The sequence below is a fragment of the Mustela lutreola genome, chromosome 4, assembly GCF_030435805.1.
Source record: "Mustela lutreola isolate mMusLut2 chromosome 4, mMusLut2.pri, whole genome shotgun sequence".
In the NCBI taxonomy this organism is placed as follows: Eukaryota; Metazoa; Chordata; class Mammalia; order Carnivora; family Mustelidae; genus Mustela; species Mustela lutreola.
This window is the reverse complement of record NC_081293.1, coordinates 189,636,637-189,660,115: the sequence shown is the minus strand read 5'-3', so window position 1 is coordinate 189,660,115 and position 23,479 is coordinate 189,636,637. Positions and strand designations below refer to the sequence as shown.

The 23,479-nt window shown below is 47.0% G+C and overlaps 1 protein-coding gene across 1 annotated transcript in view; it reads right to left on the bottom strand.

The window, feature by feature from the left end:
• The window catches only part of TMEM178B (transmembrane protein 178B), a 343,789-nt gene that overhangs the window by 201,590 nt on the left and 118,720 nt on the right, over positions 1–23,479 (bottom strand). Inside the window, exon 2 of the mRNA XM_059172047.1 lies at positions 22,258–22,371. Within this exon, the coding sequence (XP_059028030.1) occupies positions 22,258–22,371 (114 nt within the window). The remainder of the gene's footprint in view (positions 1–22,257; positions 22,372–23,479) is intronic.

Below are 23,479 nucleotides of genomic sequence, written 5' to 3'. Positions count from 1 at the left end.
TTTAACTGTGCAGCTGAAATCTGTGGCTCACATTAGAGTTCTACTGAGACAGTGCTGTCTTCAGGTGACCACCTTTAGCTCCCTAAAAGCAGAAAGCAAACAGCGTGCATTCACTCCTACAAGTGAGAAGGCCAGTGGTGTTCTGCAGCAAGGCTCTCGGGTCCTGTGAACCAGCCTTCCCTCCCCGCATCTAGGCTCCCCTGATGTAGAGCCTAGAACCACTAAGAACCGTGGATAGTCTGTTGTTGGAAACCACCTCAAATGCACCCAGAGTGGCGAGCAGTTTTCAGGATGTAGGGATTCGGAGACTCTTGTCGCCCCCAGTCATGTTTGCTGTGGGGTACCAGCAAGGACCCCCTTCAGCAGTGAGGAGTCCATTCACCTCGCTGCCCTGGGGTTGCCTGCTGAAGCTCTGCCTAGGAATTGCCTTCGCCAATGGAGCTGCTTCACCCAAGGCAGACCCTTTCCAAGCAGTCTCCTGCACCCAATGACCAGTCATGGTAGAGATACAAAGGCCTGGACCCTTGCCTCAATTTGGGGCACTGTGACAGGCTACGCTAGACCCATAGCTCCCCATGCCATTGGCAAAGGCCTCTGTTGCAACTCCATTACCATCCCGCTGTTTTCGGTTGCCCAATCTGCTTCCCCTTCTCCCTCACAGGGCACTTCCCTCCAAATTCCCTACATGCAAAGCTCAATCCCAAAGTCTGCATTGTGGACTGAACGTTTGGGTTCCCCCAAAATTCATATGTTGAAACCCTAATCCCCAACATGATGGCATTTGGAGATAAGGGCTTTGGGAGGTGGTTATGTCACAAGAGTAGAGCCCCCGTGACGGGATCGGCACTGTTACAAGAAAAGACTCAAGATGGTTTCCTCTCTCTGCCCTCTGCCACGTGTGAGCACAGCAAGAAGACAGCTATCAGCAACCCAGGAAGTGGGTCCTCACCAGACCAGATCGGCGGGCACCTTAACCTTGGACCTCTAGCCTCCCCAACTGAGAAAGTAAATATGTGTGTCTGAAGCCACCAGTCTATGGTACTTTTGTGGGAGCAGCCTGCACTAAGAGAAACTGCTCCCCAGTGAACCCCTGATGCGAAGAAAACATTACGGAAAAAGTGCACTGCATGGACACGCATGTGTGCACACACATGCGCTGTCTAGGAATAAAGTCAGGATATCTGGGTCAGCCACATGCAAAAAAGCCAAGCTGCTCCCAGCTCCCACAGGCTGAGCTGTGCTGATTATTGTCAAACACCAGTCGGTGTCTGCTTTGTTGGGCACAGAAAGGAAACCCTGACACCCAAGCACCGGCCCACACCCGTACAACTGGTCATCTCGCCTGGTTAGAGCCCTCGGCTACTAAGGCCAGAGATACAGGCTTCAGCTCTCCCAAAGGGGCCAATTAGTATCATGGCGTGTCTTGGCCACCAACTGCCCCCTCCACCACAGACTCCTGATGGTCTCCAGGCGGCTGTGGGGGGACACAGGCCTCGGCAGGCATAGACGGCAACCAGGTCACACCACTCACACGGTCTCATCCGGGCAGGGGCTGCCCAGCCACCTTCTCCTGCCACTGTCTGGCTTCACATACTGCTTCCATAATGAAGAGGGGGATTTTCCTCCCAGAGATGGCTGCTCTGGATTCCTGGTCTCTGCCTGTTTTCTCTTCCCTGAATCGGTACCTCCCTCCCTGGCCCACCACAGTGGATGCTTGAATTCAGCAGCAAAGGTATATCCCCTGCACTCACGGGCATGCTCTCCCGTTCTCTCCTACCCTTCCCCTTGTCTGCTCTCCTCCAACTCCCTCTAACTTCTCCAACTTGGGAGGGATTTAGTCAGAGAGGCTGGGGAGCCTTTCTCCTTCCTCTCCCCCTCAGTACGAGCTCTTCCTGAGATCGGCGCTCCCTCCATCCCATGGCTCCTGACCCTCCTGGGGGCCTCTGGGTGGGAGCGTTTGCTTGGCTTGAGTCCCGGAGAACATTTCGAAGCTGGAATCAGAGAGCCCTGCCGTAGCTCTGATCCGTGTCTCTCGCGCTCATCCAGTTCAACTCTTGCCGGTGACTGAACAGAGAGAGAAATCCCTCTTGCCCTCTTCTGTTTGCTCTCGTTAGGAAAATCAAACAGCAGGCAAGCTGAGGGAACATCACACACCTAGGACTTGGGAGGCTGAGCCAGATCCAAGCCAGGCCTGGAGCCAGTAGAAAAGCAATGTGTGCCTGGAGGAGAATCTAAGATCCCATCTTATTCAGGAATGTGTCTTGAAAGGCATCTGGCAATTTCTTCGGGCTCAGTGAAGGAGGGAGCAAGAGGACCTTCTCCATCAAGGGCCCCCAGGAAACTTGGCGTCATCTTCCAAGGGTTTTTGGTTTGTTTTTTTTTTAAAATCCTGGTGTGGCCAGCGTGTGCCACACCAGCACACTTTGAGTCCTAAACCTCAAGCTCCTTAACTTTCTCTGGGCCTCATCACTAAAATGATAAAGTTTGATTAGATGAACTCAAATGTCACCTCCATCTATAAAATTCCACGATGAGATTAATAAGTTAAAGATGAATGCTTTTACGGATGGTTGTAAATTCTGTTCCGTCTACACATGGGCTGAGAGTACATCACATAATTTACGTCTGAGTGTACTTTACTGGAAACTGAAGTTCAGAAAGGAAGGAGAACCACGAATAGCTTTTCCTAGCCTACTGGGTACACTGCAACATGGGCCCAGAATCCATCCTTCATGCCAGCGTTCTACACCAACCAGGAAAATGGTACGAACATACTTCTTACCCTGATAAATCAGCAAAGCTTTATCCAGTGATGCTGAATTTGGTAGAGGTTATTCCCAGCTTCATGAAAAATCAATCACAGAGGAAGAGGTGCGACTGGAAGTCCATTTGGCACAGAAATACTCTGCAACAGCAGAGCTAGTAGTAATGCAATAATTAATATGAATACATAATTAATGTGGGTGATATTAAAATGAAAATGGGTAGGATTTCTTTTACACGGTCTTAGAAGTTGGTGACATGCATTCAGGGAGTGCCAACTCATTTGAATATTTGCCTAATTAGGAAGGTAAATCTGCTGCTGCTGCTGCCAGCAGTCACACTGTGCATTTCAAAGCCAAATAGAAATGCCTTTTGTCTCAGCCACTGTTTTGGATTCTTCACCTCCCATGTCTGTCCCTCTAGCAGCACAGACAAAGCAGAAGTGACCGAACTGTCTCTCTTCTTGGTCTGTCCCCCACTCTCTCACCCCAGTGCTTGGCTCTGCCACCCAGAATAGTGTGCAGATGGCAGAGAACTTGGGGTGGGGCCCACAGGGTATAAGAGGATACAAAGGAAAAGGGAGTTTCATTAACTCAAGTGTGGGGAAATATGATGGTCATGCAAACCCCTAGACCAAGTCTTCTATCTAGTGCATGTGGTCACATGTGATCCTGCGGGAAAAGTTTCAGAGCCATCCTGGACGAATGGAAGTCCTGAGATCCCTTAGTTTCACCCCAACTTTAGTGTCTCCTCCCATTGTAAAGCCTTGTGCATTCCCCATTCTGGCCACACGGGACTCCCCACCTCTGCTCAGACATCTTGCAGCCTCCTGGTCTCAGACACTCAGCTAGAGCTGCTACGTTGGTCCAGAAAGCCTGTTTCCTACATTCACCTGGGAAGCCCTAGCCATTCCTCAAGGTCCTATTTGAATCCTACCTCCCATAAAGCTCACTGGATCATCCCAACCTCAGTCTAATGATCTCCCCTTCTCCCATTTTTTATGCCATCTGATTTTCCCAGTGTGTCCTTTATGGAAGTAATTTAGGCATAACTACAGACACCATAAATTGTCATGGAGGATGCAGGTGGCATCTTCTTCATATTTCAACCCCAACAACGCGTGTCACAGGCTTCATAGAGAACTACAGGTCAGGAAGAGGCAAGCTGTCAAAATGGAGCGGTTCCTGCCCCCTTGGTGCCTTTGGACCGGACATTCTTTTGGACCAGTGCTCCTCAGGAGACAGACATGCTATGCCCTGGGGCAGGAGTTTTCCATCTTTAGCTAGCATAGAGGAATAATCTTCAGAGTTTGTTAAAATACAGAGTCCTGGACTCTGCTTATGATTTTATTGCAGTAGTCTGAACTACAGGGCAAGAGTTTGGTTAGTTGGTTGGTTGGCTGGTTGGTTTTTGCACAGCCCCTCCAGTGATTCTGGGGCCAGCGGTCCTGGGATCATAATTTGGAAATTCTGCTCTGGGGAAATATCTCATGTGATAGATGCACGGCGAAGTCAAAAATAGGTGCTGCCGATGTTTCAAAAGGAAGTACTTTTTGGTGGAGAACTCACAGGGATACAGGTAACTCCCAATGAGCTTTTGAGGAGCAAAAGGCAGAAGTCAAAGTGTTCCAGGCTTGCCAAACACTGAATCCCCCAGAAGAATCTGTGTGATAAGGGGCTCAGACCCTTTCCCGATAGAACACGTACTCGGGGGGGACACTCCCAAGTTAAGCTCTCAACACCGATCAATCTGTGCTAAGACACCGGGGAGGCCCCGAGAAGGACCAGTGTGAAGTGCAAGAAGAGCCATGGGGGACCACCCCCTGGAGAAAAGTTTCCACGGTTAATATGGAAAAGAGAGAAACTTCTTCCTCAGAACAGAGCTTGCCCAGCTGAGAGCAATGTCATTTCTACCCTCTACAATCCTAGTACACGCCATCATGCTTCAGGCTAAGCCTGCACCCAACAACTTCAATCTCATGCTTCTCAGCTCCTTTTAATTAAATATTCTTCACACCTGGGGTGCCTGGGTGGTTTAGCTGGTTAAACGCCCGACTCTTGATTTCAGCTCAGGTCATGATCCCTTTTGTACACACTGCAAAATGTAGATAAATTTCAAAACTTCTTGGCAGCTCTTCTGTTCTTTTCTTGACCTCAGTAACAGAGCTGGGGGTCAGGATAGCCAAAATCACTGCAAAGAAGCCAGAAACTTGGAAAGGCATTGTCCATTCATTCATTCCACAAATAGGCACCGAGTACCTTGCCTTTTCTGTATGTGCCCCCTCTGTTCTAGGCTCTGAAGATACTAGACACAAACAAGACAATGTGTCATTCATTCCTCTCGAGTTTCCCGAAGTATCAACCAACTCCAAGAGCCATAAAAATCCCAAATGCTCCTGAACCCACATAAGCTACATTCAGCTTCGTTTTCTGAACATCCATTAGGATTTTTTGCATCTGACTGTCAACCGCTTTAGTCCTAAGAAAGAAACCTAAAAGATGAAGCAAAGGATTAAATGGGGAGGGGGGGGTGGCTAGAAGGGGAGCACTTAGCCAAGCGGAACACGCACCAAAGATGAATTAATGTGGATGGGAAAGAGTAAGGTAACAGGAAGGTAAAGACAAAGAAAATGAAGAGAGAACTTGAAAAATGAGCACAAAAGGCTAATCACCATTCAACCCTTCTCATAATTATAGAAATGACATTTTCAAACACGAGTAACTATTTTTCAACAAATTAGAATATACTTGAATAAAAAAAGAATTTCCAATAGAGGTAAAATTGGGTTAAGGCGAAACCAGCTGGAATTTTCTGGGAAGAATTTGGCATTCTATATCAAGAACTTTAAAAAATGCACATGTCGGGGCGCCTGGGTGGCTCAGTGGGTTAGGCCGCTGCCTTCGGCTCAGGTCATGATCTCAGGGTCCTGGGATCGAGTCCCACATCGGGCTCTCTGCTCGGCAGGGAGCCTGCTTCCTTCTCTCTCTCTCTGCCTGCCTCTCAGTGTACTTGTAATTTCTCTCTGTCAAATAAATAAATAAAATCTTTTTAAAAAAAAAAATGCACATGTCTTTTGAGCCAATAATCCCTGTTTTAGGAATTTATCCTAAACAAGTTATCAAAAATATTGTCAAAGATTTATGCACAACATGATCATTACAATGTTATTCTAACAGCCTTAAACTAGCACAACATAAACATTTAACTGTAGAAAAAAGGTTATGTAAATTATGCATGTGTGTATGGTAGATTATTATGATGTCATTAAAATTGGGTTTATGAAGAGTTTTGATGACACAGGGAAATGTCTATAATTATAAATCAAACTTGGAATATAAAATTATATATAAAATATTATTTACACCATGGAAAGAAATGCTAAAGGATATGTGACCCATCAGTAATTTGCCTCTTGGTGGTCAAATTTTAGATCTTGCTTTCCTACTCTCATAAGACTTTTCTGTCAAATTTTTCTGTTAGGTTTTATTTTGATAATGAGAAGAAATTAAATAAGCCAATGACAGAAAGAAATAAAATAGAAGGAGGGTAAATGTTCATCTAATGAGGAAGAAAAACGGGCTGGGATTGGGGCGAGTGGTTACAGGGCACGATTACGACAGAGACTTAAAGGGTTGAGATGATGGGCAAATGCTTGCTTTCCAGTATAGCCCCTGGGGACAACGTCTGTTTCAGATTTCCTCCCTCCTTTCAAGATTCATCAGCATTTACATTAGGTTTCAATCTCTCTGACAATTCTTAAACAAACTTGACCTGACCCTATGACATTTTAAAAATTTCACTTGGTTTCCATCATTTTCAACCTCCAAGTCGAATCCTAGCTGTTCCTATAAATGTCATACACTGAGCTAGGGAAAAAAAAAAAAAAATGTTACAAAAGAACTACGGCATTTTTCAAAATTATTTTTAAAAAATTCTCTCTGGGGTGCCTGGGTGGCTCAGTGGGTTAAGCCTCTGCCTTCAGCTCAGGTCATGATCTCGGGGTCCTGAGATCGAGCCCCACATCAGGCTCTCTGCTCAGCGGGGAGACTGCTTCCCCCTCTCTCTGCCTGCCTCTCTGCCTACTTGTGATCTCTCTCTGTCAAATAAATAAATACAATCTTTAAAAAAAAAATCCTTTGGAGTAGAATCAAGATCCCCCTGCCAACAAAACAAAACAAAACAAAAACAAAAAGAACAAAAACATAGTACTGATTGTTAGCAATTGGCTCTAGATGCTTTCTCTGGAGATTCCATCTCACTGAAGGAGATGAATTAGATAGTCCTGGAAAGCTTCTAAAAGAGTACCCTGTCTGTTCAGCACTTACCTTGTGCACAGTAAACTATAAATACTTAATGATGAGGCCAATGATAATGACTCAGTTGATCAATAGTGAGCATGGAGACAGCATTCCATTTCCATGCACCACCAGGACTGCTGCCAGGGGAATGGAAGAAAGCCACCACACTTGGAGGAGACACCTGCCTACTTTTCACCCATGTTCTTCCTTCATCCGTTGACCATTTCCCACTAGTGGCAGCTCAGTTTCTGCAGAGTGAGAGCTGAGGTTGTTACAACACAATGTTGGAGTTTCTGGCAGCCCATATGAAGGGTGCCAGCCATTTCCTCACCAGTGTCCCTTGGCCATGCAATTTTAATGAGCCCAACCTCAAGAGAGGACAAAGGAGCCCATGATCATGCTGAATTATTCATGCCTCCAACTGGGTAAGGCAGAAGACCCCTACTTTCTGAGAGTAAGTAATAGCTACTCATTGATTCCACCCCCCCTACAATCCTAGGGTGAGAATCCAGTCTAAAATAAAAAAATACAAGAAAATCTAACCATCTTCTTAAATCTGAGTTCACGAGTGACTAGTGAATTGTGTTGTAGTTGATTATTCCATTCTCAAGAATAACTTTTAAGGATTTGGTACATTTAAATTTATTTAAATATTTATATATGTATATATTATATGTATTGTATGTATATGTATATAATATATGTATTATATACATATATTATATATGTATATATGTACATATACGTATGTGCATATGTATATATGTATATGTGTACATATATTATATATAATATACATATATATTATATACATATATATACATATATACATAATATATGTATTATATACATATATATACACACACACACATATGATGACTCATTTTTACAGCTTAATGACCATGATCAAAGGGGTCTTGTTTAATAACACACACAGTTAGTTAGCTTTGAGACTTCAAGGTCAAAGAGATATAGAATTCATACATTTACCAGATGCCGAAGTTCAATTCTCTTTTGAACGTAAGTTGAATTATCATTTGAATGTAATGAAAATACCTTATATTTCCATGTACGGAAAGAGAAATATAAGCTCAACAAAATATAGTTAATTCTTCCCTATGCTTCCAAGAAAGCTCATTTTCCCATTTTCCATGCCCTTGGTTAGTGCAGATAAATGTTATTCTTGGGGATAAAGACAGTTCCCATCCAAGAGGAGTAAGAAACCTGCTTGTTCAGACCTTGTCCACACACCTCAGAACTTCACTCCTCCCCCAAGCATTCCCACTCAGCAGGGAACCCCACCTCCTTGTGTGATCAAGCCCCAGATCCACTGGGAAGAGCCTATCCGTGCCAGGAGATCCCAGGCCTGGCCTCTCACAGAGAGCCTCTCGGGATCCAGATACCACCCACTTCTATCCATCCCATACGTGCTGATGGATGAATTTGCTAAGGCATCCTCAAGTCCCACTGCTCACACCATGTGCCTTTCCCATGAGTGACCTCTGTCACCTCTGTAAGCCTCCGCATCCTCCTCTGTAAGACAAATGTCCAAAGTGTACGCTCCTCACAGGACAGTTGGGGTTTAAGTAAAATAATGCATCTCAGGGCCATGGTAAGCACTCAGTAGTGGTAGTAATTACATAAGAGCGTTAAGTTCCATAAGGATAAGAAACAGCCATTCCTGGGCGCCTGGGTGGCTCAGTGGGTTAAAGCCTCTGCCTTCTGCTCAGGTCATGATCCCAGAGTCTGAGGATCGAGCCCCACTTCTGGCTCTCTGCTCAGCAGGGAGCCTGCTTCCTCCCTCTCTCTCTGCCTGCCTCTCTGCCTACTTGTGATCTGTCTGTCAAATAAATAAATAAAATTTAAAAACAAAACAAACAAACAAAAACAGCCATTCCTTTCATCTGGTGCCCCAAACAGTTCCTGTAAATGGTAAGGACTCATGTTTAATGAATGAAGTATTTTAGGGCCATTTCAAGTGCCCCTATTCCTGACCCACTGTGCTGGGCTGAAACAGCCTTTTCCTCCTCTCTGCACACTGCTGGTGGCACTTTGTGTGCCGGTGTCCCATAGGCCCAGCCCCCACCATTCTGAGTTGCTGTTGCTGCTCTAGACTCTCCAGTAGACTGCAGGCCCCTCCAGGCCCCTCCAGGCCCCTCCAGGCCCCTCCAGGCCCCTCCAGGCCCCTCTGTCACTGCCCAGCTGTGCACAGTCAGGCCCTCAGGAAACCCTGGGCAGGAAGGTGCTGCCAGGTCATTCCAGGAACAACCAAAGATGGCGCTTCGGGAACCAGAGCGCAAAGCTCTGACCAAGAACTGCAAATGCTTAGGATCCCAGGCCTTCTGCAACTTAACATGGAACAGAGGCGGTATTTTTTAACTGGACATTTCTGTTAGCTCTGCCACGCTACACAGGAACCGGATTTCAAACCTTAGCCAGAAACCAGAGGTCCCTACTCTTTTTGATATGAAGTGATGTTTACTTCCAGGAAATGAAAAGATCCCTTCGGGCAGGAGCAGCAGGCCATGTGGGGTGGGGGAGGGCAGCAGCGCGCAGAGCTAGCCTGACAGAGGGACGCAGCCGGACCGGGGCAACACAGGATGGGGTGCTGGCTTGAAGTCACCATTTCTCCTCAACTCAGGGCTGGAACAAACACTCCCTTCCTTCTGCTCTATCCTCACGATAAGTTGCCCAGAGCTCTGGAAAGGTAGCTTTTGTGTAGCTCCTCTTCGTGGTTTCCCTGGCAACTGTGCAGCATCTAGAAGCTCCAGGAGGGAAGCGGAGGGATGGGGTGGCGTGTGGAATACAAACGCTGATGTCATCCCGGGTGCTGTCCTCTCCCGGGTGCTGTCCCCTCCACACCCTCGTTCAGGAGTCTCTCGGCCTCAAAAGGTCACACACACACACACACACACACACCCCTCTGACTGCTCATTTCTAATTTGGTGCTAGGTGCCCAAGCAAGGAGCCTCAGGGAAATCTTACATAATTAGTCTCATTTTATCAATGTGAACGGAGAAGAGGACTGAGACCAAATGATACCTAACGTCAAAGATGCTTGCGGTCTCACGGCTGGATTTCTGGATTTCAGATAAGCCTACGCAGGGCGCATCATGGGGCGTTCATTAATTTTGTATCAGCAGCTGGTTTGGGACTGAGAACCAGGGACCTAGGAGGAGCCGGTGCTTTCACCCCATGGATGGTGTCTGGTTCGGGGACCCAGCATGAGATGCAGGGAGGGAGGGAGGCAGGGAGACCATTCAGAGGCAAACTGCCCGGAAAGTAAAAGATAGTCTCCAGCTTGGAAAGGAGTTCTGTTCTCAAGCCTCATTTGTAAGTCAGTTATTTAGAATTCAGAACCTATTTCCAGAGAAGTCATGTCTGTTATAAATGATTGGGTTTCGAGGCTTGTCCACAAAAACCTACTTAACTCATAATGTAGATAAAATACTATACATCTGCAATAAAAAGCAATAGAAAAAAAGACCTGTTGTGATACCAGTAATTAAATGGAAAAAAAAAAAAAAACCCAGAAGTGGAAAATAAATAGCTTTCTTTCATTTCTTTTGACTACTTGAGCTCTTGCATGGAGGGGCAGCTAGCCTGGCGACTCGTGGGGAGGGTTCTTCACTTGCTTTGGACAATGGGGGCGGGGTAGGAGAGGAGGATGACTCCTCCCATAGGACTGTCCCATAGGACAATGTAAATTAGAAAGCCTAGGACCTAAGAAAACGGGCAGAGAGAACAGAAGAGTCTGTGAGTAGGTCTGTCTGGTAAAGCATAGGGAAGGGATCCTCAGGGAGAGGAAAGAGCACGACTCCTGCGACCACCAAGGCCTGGGCTCCAGCTGCACCTCTGTCTCTTACAGGCTCGCACTCTGAGCCGGGGCTCCATCGGAGTCTCAGTCCCTCTTACCACCAACCTCAAGCAATCACTCCATCCAATGCCCACATGGTGGACACTGCACACACCACCCAGGACCCCCATCAAGGAAGGATTTGTTGCCCTGGTTCTGGGAGGGCTGTTGGCCTTTCAGGGGTCAGCCCCTTCTGGGGATTACTCAGACACAGAGCATGGAGGCCCAAAGCTGTCCCTACTCTGGTGAGCCCACATCCAAGAAGTAATGTTACCAGGTAGGAGGTTCCGGCCCAGCCATCTGACCCCATTCCAGAAACTCTAAAGAGTCACTGGTGGGACCAGAGCCCTCTGCAAGGGACGGGGTGGGGGGCGTGTCACTGGGCCTGTATTATAGCTGGACTTCTCCCTCTGTCTCATCCTGCTCTTCCCTTCCTTACTGCAGAACTGGGTCCTTAGGGCACTGCTTAATAAACAACCTCCGGCAAAACTCCACCTCAGAATCTTTCCAGGGAATCTGACCTGCAACAACCTGGCCCAGATTTGGCACAGGTCATGATGAGACACTTCTCCTGCCACCTCGCCTCACCTGCCCAGGGCACAGATCAGCAGAAAAGCCTAAGAACACCCCAGTTAGCTCTGGGAGTGGGGCTTCTCGGAGCCCAAGGGCAGCATGACAAGTCAGGATCTGGGCGACTCAAGGGAATGTGTGTTTCCAGCCCCTGAAAGATGGCCGGCGCACTCAAAACACCTTTAAGGTTGTGATTTAATGTCTGAATGTTCATAATCAACAGCTTATAATTTGGAAGTGGAATCTATTTAAGAAATTTGAGGATTGTTCGGAACTACACTGTCTGATATGGTAGCTGCTCGGCCATGTGTGATCATTTAAATTTAAATTAAGTTAAATTAGACATTCAATTGCTTAATTGCACTACTCCTATTTCAAGGGCTCCACAGTCAGATATGGCTTAAGGCTAGCATATTGGGAAATGCAGATTTATAGATCATCTCCATCATGCCAGGAAGTTCATCTGGATGGCCCTGGTTGGAATGTTGAATTACAAAGAATCCAAGAATGTTTTAATTGTAGTCAATACCAAGCTTCCATGGAAGACTCCCAAGATAGATAGGCATAGAGAGTGAAGCAAGACAAGTAACACATTATTTTTGGCTCAGGTTTAGCTCCACCTCCCACCTTCTACACATAAAATTACAGTTTTATATGAGCAAGGCTGAACTCCATGGAGAACTACTTTAGGTAAGCCTGAGTTACCCAGAACCAGGCCAACCTCTTGACCTTCTATGACCTCCAAGTCCAAACCAAAGTCAGATACCAGCAAAAGACCAAAAAATAGCAGAGAACATCAGCCCCAAAGTCAAACTAGCGCAGGGGTCAGCTCCCCCGATTATCTCAGAGGACCAAACATTTTAGCTCAGCCTGGTAACTCCATCACTAACATGATGGCCAAAAAAATAAATAAAAAGTCCTTAAACCTGATCAGTTTATGCAGCCTTTCTTCTTAGTCATGAACAGAAATGTGGGGTTTGTCCAGGCAGCCAACACTGACGATCACTAAATATGACTTGATGGGCAACACCAGAGTCTTGGACTCAGCAATGCTTCATTGTCTCTCCAGCAACCCTACATATTCTGCCTTACCTTCACTCTGGATTTGGTTCTTGCCTTCTGCCCACTCCATGAACCTGGCATTTCAGATCCTCACTGCTTCCCTCGAACCCCTGCTATCAGGACTCAAGTTCCATCTTTCTCCCCATGGTCACGGCTACAGAATAGGCCCACCACGCTCAAGCTCAGCCCTACTTCCCAAGGAGACTCAGGTCAGACAGAGCTGTAGCCCCCCTCACACCCAACTCACAGGTTATAAGCGATCTTGAAGGCCAATCTATCTCCCTGTAATTCTTAGTCCTTCTTCGTTGGTAACGCAGAATGGCAATATCCATGACCACAGCCTACACCATCCCATAGCCCATCCTGAGCACAGAGTTGAAAATAAGGAGCATCCTTTTCCCCCAGAATAGGAATATCATGCCTCAACCCTGACTATGCCAACTATCCTCTTCCTAGACTCACCTCCTTTCCCTAAATCCCCAAGCCTCTTGCAGTATTTCCACTTCAGGAAGAGAAGAGCATTTGATCACAGTACAGACTGGAAATTGCAGCCTCCCTAAAAGGCAGGCTGAACCGCAACAGTTGAGAGAATCATTTCCATGCTCCCGTCAATGATTTCAGTACAAATGTACTCACAGCATATTTATCTTCAAAGCTCTGAAAATGTTACTTCTTAGCCACTTAGTATGTAAATCTTCTAGAGACTCCTGTTATTGTCTAAACTGTATTCTTATTGGACACAAATGGTAAATTAGAGGGCTGCTTCTGCTATTGCTATCCCACTGAGGATCCCAAACACTGATGATTTTCTGTTCTGAAATTCCTTTCACAATATGCCACACTGTTGCCATTCAGCACATAATCCTCTCAGCCACTTTCTACTCCCACACTGTGCGCACCTGATACAAGCTCCCATCACACACACCTGTTCAGACAGCAAACCCACCACAGACCCACTAACACGTGCAGCCACATAGGAGGCAAACACCCACACAGTCTGTGCAGAGTTCAAGAGAAAAGCCCCCAGGTCCACAAAAGGTCATTTTAAATCCTCTCCCCCACATCCTACGGGGACCCCAATGCCTGGTACAACTCTGCCCTCCTATAATCGAGGCACCTAATGCCTCCTGGTATTAGGTTTTGCAGACTTACTGTGTTCACATTAATTATTTTAATTTAAACTTTTTAATAACTCTCAAGACAGGTATTACTACCTGTTTTACAGATAAGTGTATTGGTTTAAAACACTGACATAGTTTGCCCAGGGTCATATACCTAGACAGTGACAGAGCTAGAACTCAATCCAGTGCCCCCTAGCCTCAGTGGAGCCTGAAGCCAGTTTCCAAAATGAAGAAGAACGTTGGAGACACAACAAAGAGGTTTCAGGCTAGATGTTAGGAAAATGCTAATAGTATACATAATGCAGAAAGACAGACAAAGAAAATAGCTCACCTCTTCCATGCTGTTTTATTAAATTAACAAAAAGAAATATGGAGGAAAAGTGAATTACCAAAGCTATAATAGAAAATAGACACAGACACACAGACAACAAACAATACACGAATAGGGTTAAAAGTCCTGCTTCTGGGACGCCTGGGTGGCTCAGTTGGTTGGACGACTGCCTTCCGCTCAGGTCATGATCCTGGAGTCCCGGGATCGAGTCCCGCATCGGACTCCCAGCTCCATGGGGAGTCTGCTTCTCTCTCTGACCTTCTCCTCATTCCTGCTCTCTCTCAAGTAAATAAATAAAATCTTTTAAAAAAAAAAAAAAAAAAAGTCCTGCTTCTGTGTGAGAGGCTGTACTAAATTCAATATTCCTTCTCCCAACCTCCATTCAAGGCCCACATACTCTCTGTCCTCCCGAGCCTTCATTGACCACTACAGCCGCCACCAATGTCCCCTCCAACACCAAGCGTTCTCAAACTCTGGAGATTCTGATTCAATAGGCCTGGGTTGGGGCCCATGAATTAACAATTCTAATGAGTTTGACGATGATGCAGAATGGCCCATGGACCACATTTGAGTAGCACCAGTAGACTCTAATATGACCTTTACCATGAAATACAGAACTTAATTACCTTTTCTGCTAGAACATTCTGATACCCAGATGCCTCTCTCCTACCCTTCACCATAGTCCTACCATCTTCAGAAGCAGCCTCAACTCCAAAGCCTAGGACCAATCCTAGTTTGAGACCTAGCAGTTTGAGACTGCTGCTTTTACTAAAATTATCTCCCATTTTGATCAAGGCATGATACCCCTTAACCTGTGTATCCCGGACCTTAAATGTGGGCTTTTCTCAGGCACTGCTCTCTATTCCTTATGCTAACTCCCTAATGTTCTAGATTTCCTATAGAAGTGGGGCCTGTAAGAACTGGATCATGTAGTCCTGAATCCTCACTGTATTCATACCTGCTGACCCACTGCCTTAATGATAAGTGTCTGCTGCCCAGGCATCCATGCCTCATCCAACACACAGTCACTGTTGCTGAGCTATTCCTGCCCGCTGGAATATTCAGTTTCTGGTTTTATTCCTTCCCCCGACTGTTACAGCGTGCCTGGACAGTGAGCTGTGACTGTCCAAGCTGTCGGAAAGAGGAATCACAAGTCATACAGGGCTTCCTTTTCAGCACCTAGAGCCTGGACAGTTCCCCCCAGGAGGGCCAAGAAGAGGCAGATCCCAGGTCATCCCCACTTTTCCCTTGCTCCATAAAACAAACAAACAACAAACAAACAAACAAACAGGCCATGCCTCTGTGCGAGGTAGTTTGGGCTTCTACTTTGCTTTTATGCCCTCTATAAGGAAATCTTGCTGACATAAGTGAGGAGTTCGGGACCCATGATGTGTGCACGTCAGTAGCATTAGCCTATGTTCTGGGTAGTCAATAAACATTAAGCAACAAGCAGTCTGATCCCTTGCCAGGTTGGCACCTGGAAATAGATCATCCAATTTGGAAAGAAGAATACCTTTTAATATCCCCTCCAGCACCTAACACAGGGTTTCTCCATGAATATTGAATGAATAAATGAACAAATGGGCGAGGGAAGTTGGTGGGATTGTGCCCAGCTCTCCTTTGTGGCATCTGATTCACAACGCTCAGCAGAAGGAGGCAGGTTCCAATGTACGGAAGCTGTGAGAATGTTTCTAGGCCAGACTCCCAGCTAATGCCCCACACAAACTTGGACTCACACATTCGTGAGTTGTGTTTGACAAACACAATGACACCGACACGGGGATTCTCAGATTTGCTTCAGTACAGGGATCATCAGCACATCTTTAACAGAAAGCACTGTATCCTCCAACCCAACTTTTACCCCAGGCTTCCTTCCTTCCCACTCCTGAGGCCATCTCAGAAATAAACCCCCATCCTGTCCACTCCATTCCTGTCGCCGACCCCCAGTCAGGCCAGCCACCGCAGTAGGTGGGAGTGAGAGCATCTGCACTACGATTTTAGGGAACTCTGCACTACCTTTAACCACTGCATCGTCATCCCTTTGGGTTAGGTCTTTTGAAAGTTAAAAATACTATTGGGGGGGGGGGGTAAACCAAGAAGATGTGAGCACCTTTGCACAAACAAGTTCATTGAATTTTTGACAGGCAGGGGAAGCTGTGAGGAGGAGGAGTGTCCCGGCAGGAGTTACCGCTGCAAGGGCAGATGGAGGTGCAGTGGCACGTGAAGGGGGCTGTGCTCTCTGCCTGGCTTGCTGCAGAAAAAACCAGAAGCTCTGGGAGGACAGGCACAGAGCAGCCCATGGGGATCCTCAAAAGTTTACAACAGTCCCTGCAAGGGCTAGGTGGGGTTGAGGGACAAAGACGTTTGCAAAAAGCAAAGACTTCAGGACACCAACTGACATATGGTGATGTCCTGATGATTGAGTTTCTGTGCGACCAAGCTTTCACAGTGCTGGGGATGGCTTCTCGCTAGGCATGACCCCCACGGAGGCCAGTCTTGCAAGCAAGAGGCAGCTCACAACAGACTGCATGCAGTAAGAGCCTCATGCAGGCTGGGCTCTGATGCGGATGCAGGGGAAAGAAAATGGCTGACACTGCAGGGGACCCAAGCTTCTAATGTCTGGGATGTTTACTTCATTAAGCTGTTTTACATAACAGCAGCCAGAAACAGAAAGGGAAAAAATAGCTGGAGGAAGTCCACTGGAGTTTGGACCTGGATTCTGAGTCTCCGATTCCTCCAAGGCCAAGGTGGAACCTCTGGTAAACCATTTTCTCCCTGGCTTGGCTACTCTGTCTGCAAAGGAGCTGGAAAACTGCATTGGGCTCCTAGGAGGAAACCTCAAGGGGCATTACAGTGGATATGACAAAAAGGTAGTCATCACTGGGGTAGTTACTGTTATTTTATTTTCATCCCAAGCCCCTTGGTCTACCACATTCATCCTCCTTCCCCAGCCTCCTTCTGATGGCTGGGGAAGGAGGGACCAGAAATCCAGGCAACTCCTGAGCTTGGAGCCCAGAAGTCTTAATGGGCAGAAAGTCCAGAGCGTAGATGAACAGGCTGGTCCAGGAGCTGCCAGGGCAGTTCACAGGGAAAGGAAAAGAAAAGTGCCATCAGGCAAGAAGCAAACATAAATCCAAGTCCAAAAGGCCAAAGCCAGGGGGAAAGAGCAGGAAGTAGCCTCGGGAGCAAGGGGTAGGCATGACCTGGCAGTGGCTAGAAGAAATAAAACAGCAGCCCCAGGGAGACTAGGGTCCAGGGGCAGGATGCACTAATTATGGAAAGAGGAGAGGGTGTGGAAAAGGCCAGAAGAGAGGGAGACCAGGTAGGGCTTGGCCAAGCAGAGTACGGTAAGTGTTCTGCGCTGAAATGTACAACAGAGCAGCAGGACAGACCAAGCTTCTCACCACACGCCAACCTGGGTGGGCGCTGGCCCCCAAAACTGAGCTAGCCTACAGGCCCCCCACCATGGGCACCCTCCAGCTTTGGGGTCAGGGAGCCAGGTGTGTCATCCAAGGGTCTACATTAGACAAGAAACTTCCGGATTTTCATTTCTTCTCCCTCTTTTAGCACACTCACTGAAACGCCCTTGCTTCTTCATGGTCTCAGGCTCCATCTCGGTCTGTCTCCCTCCCCTACACCCCTGCCCTCTTCTCCTCTCCTCCGTCTTAAGGACCCATCTTATTTCTCGGACCCCACTTCCCAGAGCTCCTGTGTGAGCGTGTGTTGTTGGAAGAGCGCCCTCAGGAGGATGGGGGAGCAGGGACAGTGACGTCCGGGATGGGGATCATTCCTCCTCTCTCCCTCCCTGGCCGGCTGGAAATGTGCCCTGGGACCATCCGATCTAATTAACTGAAATTTCAGTCTTGACAGAAGGAGGCTTTAAAATAAATAAATAAATAAACAACGCTAGCTTTCTTGGCCCTCAGCCTCCCGAGAGATAAGGCAGAGGCTCTGACTGCAGGGAAGTGGAGTCCCAGCTCCCTGATTCCTGCTGCCAGGGGCAATCAGCTGCGAGTGGAAACCTCCATCCTGAAAACACCATGTGGAATGCAAAACCGTAACTGCACAAAAATGGTGACTCGGGAGTGCTAGGGCTCAGACCCCAGGGGAAACTTGGCAGCAGCAAAGCAGAGATCGGAGGTACGTACCCTTCTCGTACCTTCCACCAGGTGCCTGCCCTGTGGCTCCCAGGCAGGCTCCTCGGGACCACCTGGTGCAACACCACTCGTGCCAGCTCCTTCTGCAGAAGCCCTGATCTCTCAGACGTCTTCGCAGACCCAGCTTTCTCGCCCTCTGGGCTCCCCAGGCCCTAGCACAGGCCACCAGGCTCCCTGCCCACCCACTTCCCCTTGCCCAACCAATGGCCACATGCAGGCCCCCTGCTTCACTGAAAGGGCATCACCAAAGGGACTCCCGTGGCACATGGAGTAAAGGCAGAGCCACTGGGGATGGCCTCAAGGGCCCCTGGAGGTGGCAGGAGGACACAGAATTCTCCCAACAAGGGCTGCAAACTCAGGCAGAGCTGCAGAGCATGAGAAGCCTGCGGGGTCATTGTTTTCTAGAGACCAGAGGAAGTGGCAGTGTTTCAGGTGCCACCGCAGCGCCAGCCTGCTTCCCCTGCACCGCCACTCATCTGATTTTGTCATAATCAAAACATCACACCAGGCAGCCCATCCAGAGAGTAGCACTGGCCAAGCTCGTCTCCCGTCGCCACCGTCCACCCCTCATGGGCCCCCCGCTGGAGGGGGCAGGAGGCTCTGAGTCAGAACCACGGAGTCTGGACAAACACCACTCAGGGTCACTGGAACTTAACGGGAGGCAGTGGACGGACAGGGCGGCAAAGGGATTGCCCCAGACAGAGAGTCATGCCTGGGGGGAATGAGGGCACAGCTCCAACTCTGGAAGGGGTTCTGCCTCCTCCCAGGGAGCTCCGACCCGGGTGGGAAGACAACAAACATAGAGTGCTTCACCAGCCATCGCCATCCAGCCCAAGTAAACCTCGCCAACACGGCACTCAGACGAGCCAGCATTCATACCTCAGAGACCGCCCCCCCACCCCCACAGCCCCCACACATGCACACACTTATACTTTTGGCTCTCTGGCCTTTATTCCCCAGGGTGGTTATTATCTCTTTACACTTGGATTTATAAGCCTAGTGACCTACAAATAATTTTATTCCTTCACTACTCTTCACTTGACCATAAAGTGGATGAGCTCTCGGCCAGACAGTGAAGCCTCCCACTGGTGGTGGAAACTGTTGAGAAACCACAGCACAGTTTTAAACCAAACTGTGCTTTTCCTATTAGAAAAAAAAAAATATGTATTTCCCTACATCAAGGGGTGATGACCACATGAAGAACGTTTAACCTCAATTTAAGCAAAGTCTGAAATATTTTCCAAATTGTTTCAGAAAAAATACCGATTTCTTGCCTTTGGTAAATATGATCTATTGAGAAAAAAATGACAGAATGTAGGATATTATGGTCAAATTCCGAAATGATAACCAGCCTGGGATCAATGGGTTTATGGATTTATTTGATCTCATTGACAGTATTACAGAGTACAGAGCTCTCAAATATGAAATCAGAGTCCGATTTTTTTTTTTAATTTCCAAAGCTTGGTTATAGGGGTTTGCTAGCCTTTGTAGTTTCTATTTTATTTCAGAGGGGGCTCATGAGCCCCCTTCCCACCTATCAATATCAATTGATATTGATATCAATCAATATCTGACCTTTGAAAATTAAAATTGACATTTATTATCCTTTCCCATGACGCCAGCATTGACAATTACACTTAGCACCAACGTCAGATGGGACAGATGGTCACCTGCCCTCACCTGCCCTCCGGCTGAGAGTAGCTATCACTGATATCAGGAGTGGCAAATGTTCTCTGCCTGCTTAATAGCCATTAGGCCGCTCTGTGAAACAGGCAGACAAATCCCTCCAAAAAGCATCCACTTCACCCACCGTGGGATGCCAAAGACTTCACGTATCAGTCGGTGAGAGCGCTTTTATCTGTTCAAAACAGAAAACTATTAGCACCCCGATTCACAGGCATCATCTGCCCACTCAAGTTTGCAGAACCAATGGTGCCGCGGTTTCAGAACAAGGACCCCAGAGATGCTGGACTCCAAGAAGATTCCACAAACCTTAGCGTTGGCCTCCTCTCTCTGTCTTTGCCAACACCATGTAACATCCCAGCAATGCCACAGTAGGTAATTTAGTCGAATTCCAGGGATCCAGGGATCTACTGTGCGCAGCCCATAACATTCTACTGAGTTTCCCTGGAAATGCCTCAGAGCAATTTACACTAATTCTCCTTCTTGCTGGAAAACTCTCACAAACTGCCTTAATTGCTTGAAACAATTATACTATATTGTAACCATCACACTGCCTTGTAATTATTTGAGTTGTGAATGGGTCCTTCCCCCACCCCCCCCACCTCTACCTCCAGGTGTGAGCTCTTTCAAAGAGTTCCCTGTGGCCTCAGTGTGTGTCTGGTACATAGAAAAACTCAGTACCTTTGGTTGAATTGAGTAAATATGAACCAAAGCCACGCCGATCACTTCTTCTTAGCTTCTGTTATGACCCCATAATTTAAGTTATATTTAAGTGGTTACTCGGCAAGGCTTATCATGAACCTTGAACATCTACTGCAGGCTTCTGTTACCGTAGACCAATGTAAGTGGGAAATGAGCAGTCATTTTCGAGAATCTATGTAATTGTCTCCGAAAGTCTCCGAAAGTGTCTACGGCCAAAAAAAAAAAATTTTTTTTTTTTTTTTTTTTAGTAATCCTGATTACTAGTATTACTAGTATTACTAGTATTTCTAAGGCAAATCTCACATTAAAGTTAAGTAAGCCTAGCTCAATGTCTGGTGCACAGGAATGCACTTGCAATGTTAGCGCTCTGCTTGCTGTGTCTGGTAATGTCACAGCCTGAAGGTAACAACTTAGTTAATGCTTTCCAGCCACTGACACCAGCCCCACCACTTCGGGCCAGCGGCAGGAGCAATCATCCAGACACCTGGTCACAGTCTTTTTTTCCTGAAACCAGTGAATCGTTGCTTTGTTTTAATTTTACATGCCTCTCTCCCCTGCCTCCACCTCAAGCCATGGTCGTTTGATTAAAGCCAAACTAACAAGTGGAAGATACCTGTCAGCCGCCGAGCATGCAAGATAGGACTAGGCAACAATGAAGGGAAGAAAGAGGTTTTCGACCTTCTTCAAAACTGACGGAACAATTTAGCAAACCATAAAAGACCCTCCCTCGCATATTTCTATGTCTTGTGAGATCACGTTGGGGGAAGGCTGCAACAGAAAAGAAATGCCAAATGCAGGAGATACAATTCAGAGCAGAATATGTCCCCTGAAGAACTGTGCCACCAGCAAAGGACAGTTTCCGGGACACGGACAAGCAGGACAACCCACGGAATGGGAAAATGGAAATAGCCAACTACCTTGGCTTGCTAATGAAGTCGTCCTCTTACCACAATTAGCATCTCTGAAGGTTCCCAACCAAGAAACTCCCTAAGAGCTGGAGGCAGCTATCCTGACCTCACCTGGGCAGTCACATGCGCACTGGATCCCCAAACCTCTCGTTCTTGGGGAAACAAGAGATCCTATCCCTTAGCGACTCACCCAGACACAAACTTCCAATGCTATGTAGCCTGCAACCCCCAGCGGGCCTAACCAAGTACAAAGAACGGCATGAGGGATTCACGGTTGCCACGAGAATTCTCCAAGCAACTCAGGAGACGCACTGAAGTTAGATCCCAGGAGCTGGTTTCATTAGGTAGTGAAGTCATACCCGGGTAACCAAGTAAGATTACCGATCATTTGTCAGTTCATTGCTTTGGGGTTGTTCGTTTTCTTTTTTCTTTTTTTTTTTTTCTTTCTTTATGCTACATGTATTTGTTGCCTTGATTTATTTATTTATTTATTTTTTTAAGTAGGCTCTCTGTCCCAACATAGGGCTTGAACTCACAACCCCAAGATCAAGAGACACATGCTCTTCCAACGGAGCGCCCCTGTTTTTAATTTTAGGAGCAAACTCTGTAAGTCTACTGCCATCAAAGCCAGCGGAGGCAATTCTGACCCATAGGCACTGACGCTTGAAGGAATCACTGTCGTGCTCTGAGACCATCTACAGGCCTAAGAGGCACATTCGTCCGTCCAGACCAGGCTGCCGATGGGCATCCAAACCTCTGTGACCTCTGAAGGCCACCGCCAGAGAAAGAAACTCAGGTGTACTTACGAAGGGCGTGCCACTCGTCCTGACGGATGGTCTTCGTGATGTTGAAAGTGAGGTTCCTGGGGATGGTGGCTGAGGAGTAGTGGTATTTGATGTACGTGCATCGTTCAATTTCTCCTGCCGAAGAGAGACGGGAAACCAAACATTAATGGGCAGCAACCGTATCTTGAGGCAGTTTCCGGGACCCATTTTTCTGTCCTGGGGAAAGAGACTTGTCTCCTATTGGGCCTGGTGACAACTATAGTTTACACAAGGCATTAACTTTGACTCCAAAAAGTCATGTCTACTTTCCAGAGAGTCAACTATAAAGTCCAACACCATTGATTTAGATAGAAAAATACCTCCCCGGCATCATTCAGAGATGGAAAGAACCAGCCTCTTCTCAGCCTTCTGCCCAGAGGGAGGGTGGAAATCAAGCCCCTTAACACACTCAACATCAGGTCCAATGGGACCTTTCCTGATCATTTGACTAGTGAAGCATGCATTGCTCACTTATCAAAGGACTCCTATCTCAGAACAGAGTTTCTCAAAGTGTGGTCCAAGGACCACCAGCATCCTCCAAGAACTTGCTAGAAATGTCCTTTCCTAGGCCTAATCCCAGATCTGCCAAATCAGAAACTCAAAGGTAGAGCTTGCCATTTGAATTTTAATAAGCTCTCCAGGTGATTCTTTTGTACGCCAAAGTTTGAGAATCTAACAAAATTACCAATGTATTAATTCATAAATCCAGCATGTTTGCAAATTCCAAAAGAAAAGGCCAATTAGGAGTTCCTTCCCCGTTACTTTTGGTCTCCTGTAGGCATGTCTTTTGACACTTGCATATCTGGGGAATATTAAAACTCAGTGTCGGGGGAGTCATTGTGAAGAATCAGGGAAGAAGTGATTTTTAAGGATTAGGGGTTTAAAATGCGGTTTTGCACCTGAATAGATTTTGATGGTAATCCATTTTGCACCCCACTGATTTTCAATTTATAAGTGGTGACACCTGATTGAATTGTTTGACCCCTGGCTCACCGTCTGCCGGGAACCCGGCAATTGGTGAAGGGCAGTAATTTAGACAGTAGCTCTCATGAAACGGATGCCTTATTGTAAATCCTATCTGGACAACTGCCCTACTGTGAGTTATTGCAAACACTCTTCCAGTGGGACAGACATTGTTTGGAGAGGCAAAGTTAGGAGAAAGTGCTAGACACGCTTTTCCTTTTTCGCCTCCTCTGCCTCTGTC